Source organism: Bidens hawaiensis, unplaced genomic scaffold, assembly GCF_021521415.1.
Source record: "Bidens hawaiensis isolate Kalapana, Puna unplaced genomic scaffold, B.hawaiensis_p1.1 tig00020931_1, whole genome shotgun sequence".
Lineage (NCBI taxonomy): Eukaryota > Viridiplantae > Streptophyta > Magnoliopsida > Asterales > Asteraceae > Bidens > Bidens hawaiensis.
In genome coordinates this window covers 359,123-382,086 of record NW_027493235.1, presented here as the reverse complement: position 1 = coordinate 382,086, position 22,964 = coordinate 359,123, and the positions used below count along the sequence as shown (strand labels likewise).

The following is a 22,964-nucleotide window of genomic DNA, read 5'->3' as shown; positions in this document are numbered from 1 at the left end:
CATACTCGCCTAAAAACAGGGCAAGGTTTACCGTTTCCTTCAACAAAATAAAAATATAATATTAGTCCTCTAAAAATAAAAGATTTGACATATAAAAATAAATATTTTTAAATATTTACTTTGAATGGAGTTTTCGGACTAGTCAATTCATGCACATGCCAACGCCATTTCCTCATCCGTTGTCCATTGTATTCTTTCAACTTTTCTCTTGTTTTTTTATTCTTCGGTGTTTTTTTATGACTTTGTTTTGGATATTCAGGAAGACATATATTACTGGTCGACAGGTCATATTGCACAACTTTTACGACGTTTGCGGGAGCGGCGTTACCTTCGATAAATCCTTGTTGGTTGGCAAAGAAAGGGTTAGTAGGGTCATTGTTTGCTAGTATATTAGCCCACCGCATTTGCGCTGGATCCCACAGGTTTGGGTTCGTGTTTGAGTTTGGGTTTGACTTCCGGTTCGTGGTTGTGGAGAGTTGAGGGTAGCATTTTTTTAGATGAAAAAAGTGTGTGTGGGTTGGATGGAAAGATGATAGTGTATGCTAAAGAATGTGGGTCATGCATTATATAGATTATTATTAACTAGTTCTTTTACTCCGCGCCAAGCAACTATAAAAACCCGAGCGTTACAACGGTGAATCGATTCAAATTTGGTCAGTATTGGTTACATTTGTTACGGTATAGAAACTATTTGTAAAATTTGAGCGTCAAAACCCAAAAAATTAATTCGTCAAATTAACATAGAAAATAGCATATAAAAAATAATTATTTAAAACGATATCTATTGGTGGACAAACACAGCCATTGGGGCGATAACTTGACATGAATTCGGTCGGTTTTGATTGCGGTCGTTACGGTACCGGAGCTAAAAAACAAAAACTATATATATAAAAATTGATGTCGGCCAATGGCCAGTTTTTATTTTATTTTTTTTTTTTTTGGGGGGGGGAACTTGTGCATTGGTAAAACCCGAGCGTTGATAGTCACGCCATTGAGGTGGCAAGTATACACAAATTCAATTGGTTTCCGTAAGGTTTGTTATGTTACTATAACTAAAACAAAAAATAATTCACGTTTGGTCAGTTCTCATTACGTTCGTTATGGTAAATGAACTAAAAATCAAAAAACAAAATTTACGGACCAATACGGTGCCGCCAAGTAGCTTAATAGGACACTTGCGACACCAAAGTTCTATTTTATATATAGTTGTAATTATTAACTATTTTTATGTTTTTTATTATCTATTGTTAAAGTTATCATTGAAAAGAAGAGGGTCCACAAACATTCTCCATGCCTATCCCCTTAACCCCCCCCCCCCCCCCCCCCCCCCCCCCCGCATGGTGTTCCACCTCTTCATCACCCACACCATGTGGTCTAATAGAAATTATACTAAGTTAATAAATTAGGTCTTTTAGACTACTTTAAACGTCGTAATTTATTAATTAAGGAATTATATTTTAATCTGATTTCTGTAAGTAATAGTGATCACCCAATAGCTCTAGATGAGTGTTACACTCTCCTATCTTCGGTCACAAAAATCTGAGAGCGTTTTCAATATAAATAACTTTAACTAGTTGGTTACGTAAGTTAGGCATGTATTTTTGGCTAAATAATGGCATAAGTAATTGACTTGTATATGATGTTATCCATGCATTTTTTGATCACATGTCCCGGACCATTTAATCCATCAACTTTCTTATATAAAGGACGACTCTTCAATATAAAATACCAAACTAACCTTTTGCATTTGGTAAGCAGTAGAGATCAAGATGAAGGTGACGGTAAGAGAATCCGTGATGGTGAGGCCATCTGAGGAGACACCGAAGATAACGCTATGGAACTTTAGCCTTGATCTCACAGCACAGGATTTTCATGCGCCCGTTGTGTCCTTTTATCGGCCCAATGGCGCTCCCCAACTTCTTTGATATGAAAGTAATGAAAGACACTTTGAGCAGGGCGTTGGTTGCATTTTCCCACATGGCAGGGCGATTTGCAAGGTGAAAATGGCCGGATTTAGATTGATTGTCAAGGACAAGGTGCGTTGTTTTTGGAAGCCGAGTGTGACAGCGTGATTGATGATTTCGGTGACTTTGCACCCAGATTTGAGTTCTTGAAACTCGTTCCATTGGTCGATTACTCGCTAGGAATCGAATCATATCCTCTATTGGCCTTGCAGGTATAAAATGTTTTACATATTTAAAAAAGTAGTTAGACCTTCTAACTTAGTTAAACCTCTTAAATTATCCGTCATTCCTCGAATGAGAGATAAATTCCGATAGATTACTGACTGAATCTGAAAAGACAAGTTTGAAAATGTAATTAAATTGTTTGACAAACCCATTGACCAAGGTTAATAAGGGTATTATGGTACTTTTTATGTGCCACATGCCGCTTGGTCTCACAATACACACTCTTTCCTTTCTTCTCTCTCCTTTCTCCTCCATTTCCTCTCACAAACACATTAATATTGGAGCATTCTTCAGTAGGAAGCTCATCATACTCACTCTCCTCCACATCATAAGCTCTCTCATCCACATCACCTGTTTCTTCTTAAAAGCACCCTAAGAACAAGGGTGGCTCATGATACCGCGAAAACAAGTTAGGGCTTTAGACCTCAAATTAGTTAAGGCCCCCAAGTCTAAAAGAACATTATATATATATATTATAATGGGTAAAGTAAATTTAAAGTAATGTATTGGTGTTGTGGTAGGTTTGGTTGTTACTAAAATATAAGTTATGAGTTCAAAACTTTTAGTAAGCAATTTTTTTTCTTAACAATTGTCATGAAAAGATCCCAAAATCTTGTTTCGATTCTCCACAATTGTTGAGCCGGCCCTGCCTAAGAATCCTTTATTGTGGATGCTCTTACGGATTTCCAGGAGGAACCTGGTAACATACCAGGTAACACTCATTGGTAATTTATCGCAAATGGGATTACCCATAACCAAATTTCTGATAACCGTATCTCTCGATAATCTCTTAGAAACCGTCACTACAGATGACCTTCAAATAAGATTGTGAATACTAGTCTTACTTGTTACATGGTGTAAATATTAGTCGTTCAAAAAAAAGTGTACAACAAGGTTTTCCTTTTATCCATACTTGAAAATGATCTTTTTTTCCTTTTTTCTACAAACATGTTCGGCAACTTTTCCACAATTCAAAATTTGCGATAAACCACAAACTAAAGACGTCTCCAGTATGTTTATGACAAAATAGCCACATAATTTGACTTTATCGTAATATCCTTACAAGTGTAAATACGTTTCTGACAATTTGTAGACCAAAAAAATTTATTATTTTATTCATATTAATTAATAGCCCTCATGATAATAAATAAGAAACAAAAATTAGAAATAGAAAAATATACAGTCTTGTCCGTGAACTTTGCCCATAACCAAACTCCATTAACTCATTTTATACCATTGACAGCTTTTACTCTACTTATGAAACTTACAAAATAATTTTCTATTAGTAACCGCAAAACCTTCAAAATGTTAATGGGTGAAGAGTTCTTAGGTTCAAATCCGTCAGATAATATAAATTCGCCGTTATAAAAAAACACTTTGACATGTTAGTTTAACGCGTTTTGATCGCTTAGTTGAAAAGACTAGAAAAATAATCTTTAAGCCTTTTAAATTGCTCTTAAAGCACGTTAAACCGATCTGCACCAGTTAGACCGGCTTACACCCTAATGTAAGGCCCTGAGCCCAGGTGTCCTATTTAGGCGTTGAATTACTCATAAACACAATTCTAATTATCAAAGTGAATTAAAACATTTTTGCAAAATAATAAAACTTCAACCAATATATTACAAAACATAAATATTTGTCTTAAACATTCAAATTGTCATAACATAACGTCATAAAATAAATATCATAACACTTTATTCACAGATGCCCAACCCCCTTCAGTCCATGCCATATGTGCAGAATAAAGGTCAGCTACGCTGAGTGAGTTCTAATTAATCAGGCAACATATTACATTCACATACTTACATATGCTCATCCGAAGACGCATGCTACATATTTAACCTGCTTACCTTTCCTTCATACATACATACATACATACATGCATTCTTTCATACCTTCATACATACCACATACGTAACTATCTCTACCATCTCAGATATTATTAGTGTCTGGTCCCTTATATCTCAGATATTATTAGGGTCTGATCCCTTCGATCTCATATACTATTAAGGTATGGTCCCTTTCATATCAAATATTATTAGGGTCTAGTCCCTTCCATCTAAGATATTGTCAGAGTATGGTCCTACCATCTCAGATATTATTAAGGTCTGGTCCCTTCTTTATGGATAACCATACAACCATACATCTATACATACCTTCTATCATATATACATATAATAATATATATATCTAGACATACACATTCACATATCATGCACTTAACAAATATAATAAGTGTATTAACGTATCAGATAGAGTATGCGCGCAGACCCGAAAAACACAACAGAGAAAAAGGGGCTAGAAACTCACCTGAATTCGGTTTCTCTCAAAGTTAATGGTGATACCTCTCTTCATCTGGGCATGGCTAACTGTTTAACAAGTTACAAGCGTCACTTAACTACTTCTAATTAATTCATATTCTAGGTTAACAAGTTACAAGTCCCTAACAAACGGGGTCCGAGGGCATTGCCCCTGGCAGCGGGGTCTAGGGGCGGAAGCCCCTAGAAGGTCCAAGGGGCAGCGCCCCGGCTGAGGTCGAGCCAAGTTCAGATAGTCGAATCGAGTCCATTCTAATCAAGTCGCGTTTCATTGAGTCGTGTCGAGACTCAATCGAGTCGAGTTTCTTATTCGGTTCGATTCATTTCCAATTGAGTCGAATTCCCATTGGAGTCGATTCGTTTCCAGTCGAGTTGAATTCCCATTTGTTTCTAGTCGAGTCGAATTCCCATTCGACTCGATTCATTTCAAGTCGAGTCGAATACAAATTCGATTCGTTTCCAGTCGAGTCGAATCCCGATTCGATTTAAAACTTGATTTTCATGCCTTTCCTCTCTTTTCGTTTTCTTTCGTCTCTTGAAGGTCCGTTTTACCATTGCAACGAGTTCTGGGCCGTAAAAACTTTAGTTTCTTTCTTTAACAAGGTCCAGACGTCAGTAGTTCATCCTGACTCAACCCAAATAACTTATTTACTAAAAATTTTATGTTTTTCTTACACTATAAGGTCCGATTTGCCTTCATATCGAACCTTAAGACAAACTGATGTCTAAAACCTAACCTTTATATCAATAACATACATTTCGGGTTCTGGTTTGGTTCGAATATGAGCTAACACTTGATCTAGACGGGTTTTTTGGTGTTTGGTGATGCTTAAACACAAAATCTATCCTTCCTTTACCCTAGATCTGGATCCGGAATGAGAGTGGTGTGTTTGTGTGTGTTTTTGAGTGTGTATGAAGGCTAGATGATGGAAATGAGAAAGTTAGGGTTTTGGGGAGGTTTATGGAGTTTAAATACTCCAAGCCCATTGACTTTAGGCCGCAACCATCTCTAAGCCTATGTATTATTTCTAAGTCTACCACCCAAGCCCATTATCATTAGCATAATTAAATAGTAACGCACATTTTAATAATAAAAATTTTTTATTTATTATTTTCGAAAGACGAATGTTTCACCTAATTTGGCATTTTAGTCCATCTTGACATAAATCTCCATTTTCAACAATCTTTATCATAAATTCTGGTTTTAATCAGTTTAGATTTGTTTCGATTCAGTTTCAAACCAAATCCAAAACTGAGCTCACCACTCCAAGTTGAACCAGACGAAACCAAAACCGTCTGCTCAATTTTCAAGTGAGCACAAAAGCAACTCAACGTGCTCAAAGAAAAATCAAAGGAAGTTGATGGTAACACATCCAGCTACAGCTCTTTTGAATCTCTCTCAGGCCATGTTTGGAAGTGCGTGTGTGAAGCCCGAGACCAAGCTACACATTCCCACTTATGGACGAGCCCGCTTACGACCACCACTTCCACAAGGCTATTTTGGGAATGTTATATTTACAGCTGCTGCTATAGCCACTGCAGGCGACATTCAGTCGAAAACTATGTGGTATGCTGCAAATAAAATCCATGATGCATTAGTGATGATGAATCACGATTATCTAAAATCAGCACTTGATTATATGGAACAAAACCTTGATCAAAAGCCTGAGGTTTCTGATAAGTGCACGAATCTTCGAATAGTAAGTTGGGCTAGGCTACCGATTCACGATGCTTACTTTGGATGGGGCCGACCGATTTTCATGGGGCCTGCTTGGATCCCAGCAGGTTTATGTTTTGTGTTGCCCGGCCTGATAAACGACGGGAGCTTATCGATCGTCATCGGACTTGAAGCCGAACAAATGAAGCTTTTCAGCAAATTGTGGTATGCAATTTGAAGCTTATTCGTTGTATTCCTTGTTAATTTTTATTGCAACAATAAATATACTTATCGGTATGGTGTATGTATGCATATATGTACGGACCTTCCAAACAATAAAAGATAGCGTTAAATTGTTGTTAATTGTCGTTATATTAATTCCTTGTTAATTTTTATTGCAACAATAAATTATTGGGCCTTAATTGGTTTTAGCCCTTAATTTGGTTAGGTTTTAAACAAATAGAGATAATGCTATATTTTTTCAGGGATAGCGAAATACGAAAATCGATAAAAAAAATAAATAAAGAGTTTACACTACTAACAAAAAGTTGCGGGGTATCACAAGCTACCCTGTTTACTAAAGTCTGCTCCTGTGGGGGTTTCAAATTTTATAATGTTACAAGAGAAATGAGTGTTTTTAAAAGTGTTTTAATAAATTCGTTTTTCATTTGTATCATGCACGTTTATTGATACCAGTAACACATAGTCACATACAAATTCTTAACACACCAGCTTGAAGAAACCGGTTCTAACATTACCCATTTTGAAAAACCGGTTCTCCGGTTTCAACATGACCTTAATCGGTTCCCATATGTTTGGATACTTCTCTCGTAAACCCGGTTTCCAAATTCCAACCCGAATAGCCAAACCGGTTTTAATCAAAGTTGACCAACTACTATATTTTCTGAACATATCTGTGCGTATATTGAATAACTAGCATGTGCGTGTTGGATAATCTTGATGGTTTGGGTCGAATACGGGTCAAGTCAGTCACGGATCAGAAGCTGGTTGATTGATCAATGGTTGTATTTTAGTATTTAATCACATGTTTGCTTGTTTAACAAGTTTTATTTAGTGGGTTAGAATGTTAGATAATGGGCTTGTTATCCTTGGTCTTTAGGATGAAGTTAGAGTTTAGAGTTAGGGTTATTAAATAGTTGGTAATTTATTTATTACGCTTTAGTTACTTAAATTCAAACTGTAGAAAAAAAAGTAGCTCGTTTTACTTTTTAATTTAAATATTATATTTAACTTTATTGTTAATGGATTGTTAGTGTGAGAATTAAACGATTATTCAAATTAATCTATAATAATTTGGAGATTACAATACTAAAAGCTCATATATTACTGATTACAAGGTGAATGAATATTGACTAGTCGTATTTGTACTAATAACTTATTAGTATAATATGACTAGTCTTTCATTTACGTAATGTAATCGGTAGTTATAAAAAGCATTCAAGAAAAAAACTAGACAGGGAATGTAAGTATGCAACCTATTCTATCACTATTCCAAGATGTAAACCCTTGTTAAAATGTATAATCTATTGATACAGTGGTGTGTGGTGTCCCTCACACACACTTTGTAAGATGGCTGGTTCATAATAAAGTAACTTACAAAATACAAAAGATAATAATAATAATAATAATAATAATAATAATAATATTGTTTGATAACCACGTACAAATGTTTTGTAATTTCCGATTAAAATATTAGTACATTTGACCTCTAATATAATATGTTGGGATTCGATAGAAACCAAGGTAGATGTCAAGTTGTCAATATAGAATCAAAGAAGACCCTTGGCTTGGTTTTCCACGGTGGCCGCCCGTCATCATCGATTACTATAAACACATGCCTGTTCATTAACTTATTGATCATCTCTATAAAACCATAATAATTTCCACCATCTTCCACAATTACACCATCATTAGCAATGGCTTTGGGGTCTCCAATCACCGTGTTTGTCATCTGCTTTGCTATGTTCATGGCAGCCGCTGCTATGGATCCCAATATGCCGGGCATGAATCCTGCTCCTGCACCATCTGGAACCACCATGGTTTCTCCATCAGCAGTGGTCAGGGGTTTTATTGCTTTGGCACTCTCATATCTCATGATCAAAGAAAGGGTTTAATGAATAAGTTGTTCCATGTTGTGTATGTTGCGAATTATGGCTTTTGTGTGTTAGTTCTTCAAAAAATTGTGTTACGTGCAAGAGTTGTAACGTCTTTACCAATATAATAAATATTGTATTTTGAAAGCGTTAGAATCTCACATGCAATCACGGAACCTAGCGTTCGGTATGCAGGAATAACATGGAAACGAAATGACTCGGGAATGAAAAATGTGATGTTTTGTTACTCAATGAAATGAAATTAAAAATAAAAAATGAAATCTCATTCCATTAACGAAAAATTAAAGCTAAAATGTGTCATAGAATATCATCTGGATCATTGACGAAAAATTAAACACGTACAGATGAAGTTGGTCGTAAAAGAATCGACGATGGTGAGGCCAGCGAAGGAGACACCCACGCGAAAGCTCTGGAGCTCTTGCCTTGATCTCACTGCCATCAACTTTCACTTGAAATCGGTGTATTTTTGTCAGTCCAATGGTGCTCCCAACTTCTTTGATATGATCAAAGTGATGGACGCTTTGAGCAGGGCGTTAGTTGTGTTTTACACTTTTACCCAATGGTAGTGCGGTTTAGACATGACGAAGATGGTCGTATTGAGATTGATTATCAAGGACAAGGGGTGTTGTATCTGGAAGCCGGGTCGGATGGCATTATCGTTGATTTCGGTGACTTTGCACCCTCATTAGAGCACTTGAAACTCGTTCCGGTGGTCCATTCCTTGTTGGGATTTGAATCATATCCAGCCTTTGCTGGTCTTCCAGGACTAGTATACGAAATAGTTTAGTTCTAGAGTAAAAAGTTATTTCTACTTTAATTTAGCATCATGACGTGTATATGTGTAACAAACTAAGAGCATTCACACTAAGACATTTTTAGAGCATGTTTTTTTTGTGTTTTTTCACGTCACACGGTTTTCTTTATTGTGAGAGAGATAAAAAAAATAATATTAATTTTTTAAAGATAAAAGATGATGATGATGATGTGGTAATGTTTTTAGGTGTTTCTAGAATTCCTTATTAGGTGAGCTTTGAGTGTTTTTAAAGAATTTTGTTTTTATGACGTAGAAGCTGACTAGGTGTGTTTTTGAGTGTTTTTATACCATCTTATTGTAGATACTCTTAACAATTGTCTTTGAGTAGGTAACATGCTTCAAATATGGTGGGGTTTCATAAGGAGTTGGTTTCGATCATCGTGTCGCGGATAGGATGTCTGTGTTACACTTCATAAATACATGGCATGATCAATATGGACCGTGGCCTTGACATTACTCTCCCACCTTTCATAGATCGGACACTCCTCCGTGCACGAGACCCGCCACGACCGGTTTTTGAGCACATTGAATACCATCCAACAGTAAGGTCAACACTTCGAGTTCGTTTAGATGGAACCAAAACCTGTTTCTCAATGTTCAAGTTAACACGAAACCAACTCAAAGCGCTCAAAGCAAAATCAAAGGAATATGGGAACACGATCAGCTACAGTTCTTTTGAAATTCTCTCGGCCCATGTATGGATGTGCGTGTGTAAAGCCCGTATGCTGCCATACGATGTGAAAACCAGGCTTGACTTCCCAGCCGATGGACGGGCCCGCTTTCAACCACCACTTCCGCCAGGCTATTTTGGGAATGCTATATTCAATCAAAACCTACCTGGTACACTGCAAGTAAAATCTATGATGCTTTAGCAAGGATGAATAACAACTATCTAAATTCAGCACTCGATTATCTGGAACAAACACCTCGATCAAAAGCCTGAGGTTTCTTATAAGTGCACGAATCTTCGAATAAAAAGTTGGGCTAGGCTCCTGATTCACAATGCTAACTTTGGATGGGGGCGACCCATCTGTTGGCGCAGACGGATCAAACAATCAGATCAAACAAACTTATCAAACAAACGAACACGAGATATTAGGGTGACAACCCTCGACTCTTTTCATATAACCAAACGAACTTATCAAACGAACATCACGAACATAACAAACTTACATGGAGAAGAGACTTTTTTTGACTCTCACACTCATAAAACTAATAATCTAGACCATATTTCTAGACCTACTAAACTTGCTCTCCAAGCCAAACCTAACTTGGGAACCAAGCAAACTTATTCTAGAATAATCCATAATATTCTTACCATACTAAACAAATACTAATATAAAACTTAACAAAACAAACCGGCCTCAACTTTATTGATAATTCAAGATTATCCTTTATTCACCCCCTTAATCTTGAATTGCTCATCTTCTCGCTTTTATTCCTTCTTTCAGCTGATCATAACATACTTGCTTCACCGATTCTTCAAACTTAGCATTTGTTCCTTCCGTGCTTAACTCTGAAGCCATATTCCTATTTTCTTTCTCAACTCGATTCTTCTCATCAATTCGTTCTTGACTAACACTTTCACGAACTCCAAACAAATCATTTGAAATCGTTCCAAACCGAATATCATTCACTTTCATAATCGGTTTCACATCATAACATTCAATCTTTGATCCTCAAAGCTGTTAGGATTACAACATACCTGAAGCTTGATGTTGTACGTCCTATTCAGATTTCTCTGAATCTTCATCAACAATCTCTCTTTCTGATCATGTACCCTCAATATCCCATTGGCTATTTCAATCTTACATCCTTCTTCATCCAACTGACCCAAGCTAAGAAGATTAGTCTTCAACTTAGGCATATAGAAAACATCACAAAACGTTTTCTATTCACCAGTCTTACTTACCACAGTCACATTACCTTTACCTTTGATTTCAATCTCGGACCCATCACCAAACCTCACTTGACCCGAAACTCGTTCATCCAAGGTAGTAAAAACTCTTTCTTTCCTGACATATGATGACTTGCACCATTGTCTAAGTACCATGTTCCTTCATTCTTTTCATTCTTTTCATCCTTTTCAAACACACCAGGGATAACCCTCTCTTCATTCAAACTTACTCTCTTTATTAAACAAACTGCCATGAACAAAGAAGGATCAATATCATCTTCTTTCTTTGTCAAATTCGCTTCTTCTTTCCCTTTACTCGGTTCTTTACATTCATTCGAGTAGTGCCAAATCTTATCACAGTTGTAGCACGTTACATACTTCCTCCTATCTTGCCATTCTCCCGGGTTCCTTTTCCGGTATTCAACCCGTTCATCATTCTCACGTTCATCATTCCATCTTGGATTCCCTTTTCCTCGTCCGTTGTATCTTCCACGGCCTCTACCACGTCCTCGGTAGGTTTCTACTTTCTTTTCAGTATGGGTGAACATGAGTTGACTTTGGGATGAACTTCCATTCACATTCTTGAACTTGTTTCTTTCTTCATATGCCTTGTAGAAGATTCTGAAAATCTGAGCCCATAAATTTAATACTTGTAGAAGATTCTAGAAACCTTAGCCTATAGACTTAAGATTTGTAGAAGATTCTAGAAAAGTGAGCCCAAAGTGCCGCGCGACGGGACTTCTCCCATTTTGCTTATTTTCGTCCTCTTTTCGACATGATTGTAACCCGAAACCTAAAATATTCATATGAATTAGTAATATACATATTCTAATAAAAACCGAACAAAAACTAATAAAATATTATATTAAATATACAATGGATTTATATATATTTAGCCTTATATCAAGTTAATAGTTATTTTGTCCGTGATATGGGCATTGTCGGCTTTTGAAGGGGGTGGAAGGGTGCGACTCTCAGCACGATCATCTTGGTAGGTCCGAAATTTTTTAGTACTATTTTTCATAATATGTATTTTTCCCAAAACAAATACGTATTATTAATGTTTAAACTCAATTGCCCAATTTTTTTTGACATATTTATATACATAAAAAAAGTAAAAATTAAATAATCTAAATCATAATTTGATAAACGCATATAAAAATTTAATTATTTAAACACATTTAAAAGAAAAAAAATTCTTTTACTTAAATCTTAAATTTTTTTCTATTCAACCTAGAAAATATTAACAACTAGGTGACTTACCTGGCGCAACGCGTCGGGCTGGTGATGTTTGACTGTTTGTGTGCCAACGCAAATTCGGTACGCATCGAGTTACGTAACCGAAACTAAGCAAAAAAAGGAAAAAAAGATTAATTCGTCAATAACCAGATTTAGGGATGAGATCGGTACCGTACTGGTACCGAAAATCACGATCCCGAAAATCACAAATTCTTCTTACCGGTACCGAAATATTCGGTCCGGTACGGATACGGTACCGCAACGGTACCGGTATTGAAGATAGAAATCGAGAAATACCAGCACCGTACCGTACCAGTACCAAAACTCCAAACTTTGGTACCAATTCGGTACCAATACTGGGCCAGATACACCAAATTAACATATTTAAAGCAAAAAAAACACACTGAGGCGGATAACCGATGTGAATATAGTATAATATCGGTCCTCGTATAGCTTATGATACGAAAAATAACATATTTAAAACGACGGGACGTTTATGTGATCGGTAAAACACGGACGTCGCGACAACGAATCGACACGAATTCGATGGGTATAGAATAGGTACATTATGATATCGGAAATAAACCCAGATATTAATTTTGACAAATTAGCATATTTAAACCGAACAGTAGATAAAATAATAAAAAAAACCAAAAAATATATTAAAAAAAGTAGCCTCCACATGACCAAAAAGGATCATCAAGAAGCTTTTATAGATGGGTCTTGAACTTATACACTCCTTGTGGTTTTCTTTCCTAAGCTCTAACAAACTTATCAACAACCAAGAAGCCAAGTTATCACGGTTGTTGTTTATAGGTATAACTGATTTACCTAAAAATATAACTAAACTAATAAAATTCGTGATGACGGCCTGAATTTAAGTGAGTACAAACTAGGGATGAACAAAAATCGGTACGATACTGATCGGTACCGGTACGGTACCGAAATCGATACCGATTTGGTACCGAATCGGCACCAAGGTTTTGAGTTTTTGGGATCGGTACGGTATCGGTACAGATACGATACGGTACCGGTATTTCCCGAATTTTACCTTAAATACCGGTACCGTTACCGAACCGAACCGAACATTTCGGTACCAGTACCGATACCAAAAATTTACGATTTTCAGGATCGGGATTCCGGTACCGAGCTCATCCCTAGTATAAACAGACGAAACTTGTAATTTAAAAGTTTTTATTTACCCTTCTTTATAGCACATGTCGGTCTTATATTATACTATTACTTTGGCTGTTAACATTTTTTTTTATCACATGTAGTTTTTCTTTTTCTTTTTCTTTGTTTTACCTTCCTTGAAAATGTCTTCTTCGACTTCTCTAGAATAATTTTGCCTTTGCGGCTGTCCGGCTGACATGATCGCTGTCTACCGCATGTTGTCACAAACGACAAAATAGTGATCAATCATACAAAACATTATCCGAAAAAAAATAAAAATCGTACACGGCATCCAATCCAATTGCTTACGTGTCCGCAACTACCTTATATTCTGCCACGTTGCACCTCTGTTCGTGATCACAGCCGCCCATGCACGAAGCAAGACAAGCCATGGCCCACACATTATCCACAAATTGGCTCTCATATTCCTCTTATATTATGTTACACTCCCCTTAACTATGTATGTTGGTTAAAAGAAGCCATAAATCAAAACTTTGCCTAATAATCGTATGTGCTAGATATAATAATAGTTTTTTTTTATAAGAAAATGAGATAACAAGTTTATTATTTGAACTATAAGTTTCAATAGTAGAGTATGAAATTGTATCACATTGAAACAAGAGGAATCGATGACTCGATGACTTTTGGGTTGGTCCTAGAATACGTAGTCGAACAGTTTCTATATTAAAGAAAAGTAAACATGTTTTGAAGTTGTGACTTGATAAACATAAGAATGCATGTTTTGCCAACCAACATGTACCTGTTTCTTTTACTTTTAATACTTTTAGGCTCTTTGTATCTGAAGCTGTGGAGTTACTTAATCGAGTTCAATGGGTCATGTATAGTAATGTTATGACTCAAAGATTAGTCAATGTAGTTTTTAAAATATTAGATTTTGAAATTTAAAAAGAAGTAGCGACACAGCTTGTTCTCTGTCTGCCTTATGTTTCGGTGTAATCATTACTTTTCAATTTGCTATATTACAAATAGCGGAAATATTTGGTAGCATACCAGTTAAGCCAAAAACTAAATCAAACTAGAATAATCATTTGGTTTAAAAAAATCAATTTGGTTAAACAACGAGGACGTCGAATTCTATATCCTAGGCTTTGGTTTTTCCAATTTGTATATCCCATTAGAATTTGCCCATCACAAAACTGAGGAAACGTAACTTAAAGCCCAAATTGATAAAAACCTACTTTGTAAAATTATGTTTTCTTGGTTTTAAATCAAAATTCAAATTCAATTTTCGGTTGGATTATGACTAATTGAACTCTGTTAAATTTCTGGTTGTCTAAATAATAATCAAAATCAAGAAAACCGACACGATAAAACCCGGACCAGTAAAAATGATTTTTATGATTTACGATACCACAAACAAACCTATATACATGTAACTTTTATTATTTTTCATACTACAAAAATGGTTGATAAAAAGTTATTATCAAAATCCAAAACCACTATTTTATTAAATCTTAAATAACTGAACAAAGCTTATGTGATCAAAATAAATACATATAAACTCAAGGGCTAAAACTGCACATTACTGTACTCATGGTGGGCGCACGTGACACTATTGGTCGACGAAACAAACCCAATACGCCGTCGTTTAAATGACACCCATAACACAACTCTTCCCTTTTACTTACCGCTTTCCTTCAAACCTCGCTTATCCTCTCAACTCAACTCACCGAGTCGACTCAGTCCAACTCGTCCTCAAAACCCAGATCAGAACACAACCCGTAAAAAAACCCATATCGGAACTTGATCGATTAACAATTTAATGGTTCAATTGATGAAATCGAATAAAGATTCGATGGAATCTCACCGTGGAGTAATGGCACCCGTGAAGAGAGAATTGATCGATGAATCTAATCAATTTGATGGATACGATGAACAACATGTGCCGATGAATAAAAGAATTAAGGTTTGTTAATTGGGTTTTTTTTTTTTTTAATATTTGATTTGGGGTTTAATTTGTGGTGTTGATTTGGTGTGAATTGGATTTTGTTATTTGAATAATTTAGTAATTGGGTTATTTTGTTTGATTTGATTTTTAGCTAATTTAATTTGATAATTCAATTTTGGGGATTTATGATTTGCCAATGAGCTGAGCCCGAGCTCGACTAGGCTCGTTTTGACTAACAAGCAGTGCGGTAGAAATCCCGACTAGGCGCCGATTAATCGCTAGTTGCTATGACTTGTTGCTGGTTAATCCCCATTTGTCTAAATCGGTCAAAATTGGAAAATTTATAAAATTTGGAATATATATATATATATGCGGTGTTGTAAAAATCGCTAGTCGGGTGGTGAGGTGATTAATCAGATCAAACTTTAATGTATTTCAATTTTATATATACATGCACACATTTTTATATGCAATTTTCAGTTTTATACATACATAACACATTTTGGCCGGAAATCGGCTTGAATATCTTCGGAAACTGCTGATTTTTTATAGAATTTTGCCGGAACCGCTAATTTTGGTCAGAATCTCGTCGGAAACCGCTAATTTTGGTCGGAATCTCGTCGGAAACCGCTAATTTTGGTTGGAATCTCGCCAGAAGCTGTCAATTTTAGCCGAATTTAACCATTGACCGATTAATTGGCCGATTAGCCCAAAATTAATCAGTGAAGTGGGGACTAGCAATTAATCAGGGATTAATCGGCGCCTAGTCGGGATTTTTGCGACACTAATATATGTATATTTGAAAATTTACATATAAATTCCAATCCGATTAATTCCAACTAATCCCGGTTAATTGCTAGTTCATACTTCATACCTCATCGCCCGACTAGCGCTTACGATATTTCTCCAACACTGCTTACAAGACCTCGAGCTGGGGTCGTTACGAGCTCTTTTTCCGAAGCTCGAGCTTAGCTCAGGCTTGGCACGTTTATTATTTATTAACTAATTAATGAATTAATAGATAGTTAGATTTATATATTGAGAGAGAAACCTTTATGCGAGCCTAAGCTTGGCTCGAGCTCGTCTAGTATCTTAAATGAACCAAAGCTCAGTTGTGGAGTTTGAAATTAATACATAGAAGTCCAAAAGGGATAAAACATAAAAATAGACAAGGCTTGTTAAGGCTCGAGCTCAGCTCAGTAACTAAATGAGCTTAATTTGACGCTCTAGCTCGAAAAATCTCGTCTTGTTTTGAACTTTTTATCAATATGAGCTCAACTAGCTCGTGAGCGGCTAGGCTTGTTTGTACCCCTGGATTCGAGGTTTTTTAGATTTTCGCAAACTGATAATTTTGGGCTAGTTCGAATTTGTCGCTCCATGAATTGATGAGAACTGGTCAATTATATTATCTAATTCATCTAGTAAAATTTGGTCATTTTATTTTATTCTAGGATGTTTTTAGATTTTAGAAAGATTGATAATTTAGGGATAAATCTTTGGGATCTGTGAATCATGTGATGGTTATAGACCATTTTTATTAGTATGATTGTTATTGTTATTGTTATCAAGTTATTGTAAACTAATGTAGTCTGTTTATCTTGATCAGCATCATAATTATATATCATTTTGATTTTGATTTTTATTTTTATTTTTATTACTATTGTTATTATTATTATTATTATTATTATCATCAAACTATTGTAAACTAAACTATCGTAAACTAATTTAGTCTGTTTATCTTGATCAGCATCATAATTATATATCATTTTGATTTTTTTATTTTTATTTTTATTACTATTGTTGTTGTTGTTGTTGTTGTTATTATTATTATTATAAACTAATTTAGTCTGTTTATCTTGATCAGCATCATAATTATCTATCATTTTAATTATAATTCTTATTTTATTTTTATTTTTTTATTATTATTATCATCATCAAGTTATTGTAAACTAATCTAGTCTGCTTATCTTGATCAGCATCAAGAACTAGGGATTGGTGGTTTTCCTGTATCACCCGCACAGTTCAACCCGTTGGATGAACCGAGCCCGTTAGGCTTACGTCTCCGAAAGAGTCCATCTTTGTTGGAATTGATTCAAATGAGGCTTACAGAAGGAAGTGCATATTCCAAGACTGGTTCTGATGCTAAAAAGAGCAACAAAAGTGCTTCCGCTACCGCTACTACCGATAAGCTAAAAGCTTCAAACTTTCCCGCGTCACTTCTGAAGATCGGTTCTTGGGAGGTAATACCATTATATCAATTATTAACACCAGAAGCTTGAAATTGACTTAACATACTTTTTATGTTTTTGTAGTATAAATCAAGATATGAAGGCGATTTAGTGGCTAAATGTTACTTTGCAAAGCATAAGCTTGTTTGGGAGGTTCTTGATGGTGGTCTCAAGAACAAGATTGAGATTCAATGGTCGGATATTATGGCTATAAAGGCGACTTATCCAGATGATGGTCCTGGCACTCTTGATGTAGTGGTAAACATCATACTTTATTCTTTTGTCGTTTAATTAGGGGTGGCAAATGTGACCCATGGGCTGTTATAAAATGTATATAATGGGTCATAATGGGTCAAACTAAAAAAAGAAAAGGATTGAAATGGGTCAAAACGGGTTGACATTTCTTGAGTTTTTTTTATTATTATTTGTTTTATTTTTTATGGAACGAGAAAAACGAAGGAATTTTTTAGTTTTTTTTACTTTTTTAGTTTTTTATTTATATTTCGAGTTATGATTTTTTAATTATTATTTTTTTTTGAATATTTTGGTGAGGGTTTCTAAAATCTCAACCCATTTCAAAAACCCCTCATTAAAAAATTCAAAAAAAAAATTAAAAAATCATAACTTAAAATATAAATCAAAAACAAAAAAAGTAAAAAAAACTAAAAAGTTTCCTCCGTTTTTCTCGTTTCATAAAAAAATAATAATAATAAAAAAACCTCAAGAAATGTCAACCCGTTTTGACCCATTTCAGTCATTTTCTTTTTTTTAGCTTGACCCATTATATACATTTTATTACAACCCATGGGTCACATACTCACATTTGCCACATCTACGTTTAATAATCACGAAACGATATTAATAAAGTAAGTGCGTATGGTTTTTTATGTGAACAGCTAATGAGACAGCCTCTGTTCTTCCGAGAGATAAATCCGCAGCCCAGAAAACACACGTTATGGCAAGCAACTGCAGATTTTACAGGCGGAGAAGCTAGCCTTCACAGGTACGGTCTCGTATATATTTTTTACCCGTCAACCCAACGTTGACCCAACCACTTTAACGTGTTATATTTTGGCAGGCGACATTTTCTGCAGTGTCCACAAGGGTTACTAGGAAAACATTTTGAGAAGTTGATACAATGTGACCCGCGTCTTAATTTTCTGAGTCAGCAACCAGAGGTAGAATTGGAGTCGCCGTATTTCGAACCGAGGAAGTCAGTGTTTGAGGAGCCGGGTGTATCTAATGAATACGAGTTAAGCAGAGAAGGGCAGCCCGGGCCTCCCATCTTCGATATGCATAGAACAGCTTCACCATCAGGAGGGCAGTCTTCGTCGAGGAGTGAGCTGCATGATACTTCGGGTAGACCGGCGGAGTTCTCTCGTGAAGCACCTTCACCTAGCTCAGGTAACTTTTAACCTAGTGGTCTCAAAATGGTGGGTCGGGTAATGGATCATAGTGGGTTTGCATAATAGTTACGGGGCTGGTAGTTCTTGTTATAATGCAAATAATGTGAAATAAACGGGTTAGGTTTGAATCTAAAGGGGGGCAAGTCAAAAACATATCAGATGTTAAGTTTGAGTCAAACAGGTCCAAGTTATAAATGTTTAACTACTTAAGTTCGAGTCTAAACGGGTCCAACTAGGGTTGTGCGTGGTGCGGTTCGGTGCGGTTTTGGGATAAAACTAAACCAAAAACCAATGGATTTTTGAAACCATTCGATTTCGTTTATTCGGTTTTTGGTTTGGTTTGGTTTCGGTTCGGTTTGGTTTTTTCGGTTTTGCCATTTGAGCTTGAAAATTTTAGTCAGAAAAAAATGTTGGCTGAAAATAATGAATTCAGGTATAAATAATTTTATTAATCATTAACTAATTGACCATTATACATTTGGCCAAAAATATTTGAGTTACATATTTATTAACTTCTTATAAATTACTTATCTGAAAAAAAAATCTAGAAAGTTGGTTCATTTTTTTTGGTTTTTATTGCATGCAAACCAAAACCGAGCCGTAAGTTCGGTTTTTACAAAACGTAAAACCAAACCATCGGTTTTCGTTTCAGTCTGAATTTTTCGGTTTCGGATCGGTTTTTTTGGTTTCTTGCACACCCCTAGGTCCAACTCATAAATGTTTCACACTTTCATTGGTTAAGTTCGAGTCTAAACAGGCCCAGGTCATAAATTCTTCACAGGTTAAGTTTGAGACTAAACGGTTCCAAGTCGAGTGCGTGTGTATGCATCTACCCTATTCAGTAAACGAGCTGTATGTGTGTTGAAATGGCCAGCTTATTTCACTTGACATAATTAACAAATTTTTATTTATAATAAAATCTTACAATATCATGTTATTCTTATTGTATCTAGTGATGGACATGTCAGCGATCGAAGAAATCCGAAGAGCCAGAACCGAGGGGGGGCTAAAAGATCTTAGCCGATGGGATCAAATCAAAGTCCCCGGGATTCAGCCATCGATGTCAATGAGCGATTTAGTTAACCACATCGAAAACCGGATCACCGAAAAAAGAACCGCAACCAACCACCCTCTTTCCCGCGAAGAACAAGAAAGCCTCGAGATTCTGGAAGACATCTCCCAATGCTTGTTCAACGACAGTCAATACGGGTCAACAGACGAAAAATCCGTACTTTCAAAAGTCAACTCTCTTTGCTGCCTGTTGCAAAAGGACCCAACAACCTTTCAAGACCTTGAGCCCAAAACTGAGGGTAACGGGCCTGGGATTGGGCCCGACTCAGGCCCATCAGGCCCAGGCCCGTTAGGGGAAACCGGGCCGGTGGTCGAGGGCGAAAAGGGAGCTGGAATGTCTAGAAAGGACTCGGTTGGTGAGTTGTTGCTTAATCTTCCGAGAATAACGTCTTTGCCGCAGTTCTTTTACAACTTCTAAGATGATTATGGTGACTTAAGGTAATGGTAGTTTTGTAACTTCACATTTTCTCTCTTATGATTTGATAAGTGTACTTAAGTTCCAAGGTTTGGATCTTGTTTTGGACCTTATGATCATGTACATATGTTGATGTTGTGGTTGACTCTTTTGACTTATGCATTAAAACTTACAATATTGTTTTCGGTTTGTTGATTTGCGTATGTAAATGGAATGTGGCGTATCTAGAAGAAAAGTTGAGGGCTAGCGCGAACTAAAAGAATTTTGTTGGTAGTTGATGCATTAATCGAATAAGAAAAAAATTGCGTTAAAAATATACTTCGTCAAGAAAGTTGAATGTTAGGCCCGTCCTTACTTGTTTTACAAGTAAAGCCGATATTTTGGTCTAATGTTTTAAAATTGGTTCGATACGTGTCTTAAGAATCTAATCAAAATTTGACACATGAAAATAAAAATAATGTTAGATGTATCAACTACTACATCGAATCCATCATTTGTGGCGTACTGATATGAGGTTTGACTACTGGTAGAAGGTTTGAGTTTTCTAATAGAGATTCAAGTGTGATCCCCATTTGTGTCACTTTTATTGGATTACATGACAATGAAGGATTTGAGCTAAGCCTTGTGCAAGATTGTCAGTTCGAATCTCGAGTCGTATGTTATGTAACTATGCAAGAGAGTTCTGCTCTTGTGACTTGTGAAGTGGCGGTTGATGGTAGAGGTGGGAAAATAAACCTGTTAACCGAACTGAACCGAAACCGAACCGGTTTGAAACCTATTATGTAGAAATCGGTTTGGAACCAATTGAAAACGTAGGTTCGGAACCGGTTTGTAATTTTCTCCACCAAAACCGGTTCCAAATCGGTTAACCGAACCGAAACTGATCAAAACCCGAACCGAAACAGATTGTAACATGGTAAGAAACAGGTTTCAACCCGAACCGAAACCGATCATAAACCAGTTTTGACTTTTGTTGACATAGTCTGACCAGAGTAAGACAACATGACTCTTCAATTTAGAGTGTGTGGTAGTCTAAACACAAAAAAGTCGCCGTTGTTAAATAAAAACCAACTACTACACCAAACAACAAAATTACTACATAAACGAAACACGAAACTACAAAATGAAATCTCTTACAAAACCACCATAAAACACACATTAAACTAGATATCATTTAAACACTTCAATATTAGCTTGCTTTTCACGTGTTCTTCTTCGGGCGACAACGACTTCTTTTGTATTAGCGTGTTCAAAATCATAAGGTGCATGTTCGTTAGTTCCTTTTCTTCTTCTTTTTGTTGATACAACTCGAACTCGTTTCTTTCCTTCATGTGATCAATTTCACTAGTTATCAAATCCCACATTTTACGAAGTTCTTTAATAACTGCACTCGAATCCTCATCGTATTCTTTTCTTTTAGTCACATCTCTACCCGTTGAACGTTGAATTGTTGAACCACCGCTATGTGGTGCTTTGGGTTTAGAATTGGCACAATAGTGTCTTTTAGTAGTCCTTGGGAGTCTTCAAAACTTGTATTAAGTTTTAGAGACGAATGATCCATTTTAAAAAAATACAAAACCAAAAGACATTGTATGAGAATATGTACACTATATATAGAAATGAATTGTGAATGTTGTATTTCTATGTTGTTTCACCTTTAAGTAAGATAATGTTAAAACTTTTTGGCCAATGGTAAGTTTTATCAAAAAAGAATCTAGCTACCCAATAGAAATGTGCCATGTCAGCAATATAGATATATTATAAAAAAAGAAAAAAAGGTGATGAGTTGATTTTGGCGGTGTACCAACCAGTTTGAAGAAAATAATTTGAATTGAATTGAATTGATCTTCCCTCCCAGAACACCTGTTTTGGCGGTCTTCGAAAATATACGTCTCGGCTAAGCTGAAAAAAAAAAATAAAATTCTTATGCTCTAATATATAACGAAATATATAGGTTAGTTTTTTTTAAATGACATTAACTTTATAACAATAAACATAACGACTAGCCAATAATTTTTGAAGTTCTTCTAGCATTTTTGACAACAAAATAAGACTTTTTTATTGCATCATCTAGTTTTATTTTTTACGTTTTTGAACACTGGATAATTCTTTAGAAGGCATATTTTATATATATATATATATATATATATATAGAGAGAGAGAGAGAGAGAGAGAGAGAAAGAGAGAGAACTCAAAACAAGTTAAGAATTTTTATGAACTTTTTAAAACCAAATATATATATTTTTTTATATATTAACATTATTTGAGAATTGTTTTATCATATGTATAAAAAAACATTTTGATTACATATATAAATCATAAGTTACACATATGTAAAATTTATGTGATAAAAATTTACATATGTTAAAAAAACATAGATGTGCATAAAAAAACTAATTTTCATAATTGTAATCGTAAATATAGATGTCAAAAGTGACAAAACTACACTTAAATAACATTAACATACAAAAATTTTTATAAAAAAAGTTAGTTGTTAAGAGTTCCTTCAA

At 35.6% G+C, this 22,964-nt stretch overlaps 1 protein-coding gene and 2 pseudogenes across 1 annotated transcript; all 3 read left to right on the top strand.

Annotated features, from left to right (window-relative positions):
• The first annotated feature begins 1,902 nt into the window (after positions 1 to 1,902).
• LOC143562346 (shikimate O-hydroxycinnamoyltransferase pseudogene) lies at positions 1,903 to 6,448 on the top strand (annotated as a pseudogene).
• Positions 6,449 to 8,673: 2,225 nt separating this feature from the next.
• LOC143562345 (shikimate O-hydroxycinnamoyltransferase-like) lies at positions 8,674 to 10,958 on the top strand (annotated as a pseudogene).
• Positions 10,959 to 15,322: 4,364 nt separating this feature from the next.
• Positions 15,323 to 20,529, top strand: LOC143562338 (uncharacterized). Its single transcript, XM_077050168.1, has 6 exons — positions 15,323 to 15,352; positions 17,311 to 17,574; positions 17,647 to 17,820; positions 18,459 to 18,565; positions 18,641 to 18,966; positions 19,922 to 20,529. Exons 1-6 carry the CDS (start codon positions 15,335 to 15,337, stop codon positions 20,455 to 20,457), a joined length of 1,425 nt encoding a protein of 474 aa, XP_076906283.1. The 5' UTR covers positions 15,323 to 15,334; the 3' UTR covers positions 20,458 to 20,529.
• Positions 20,530 to 22,964: the final 2,435 nt, after the last annotated feature.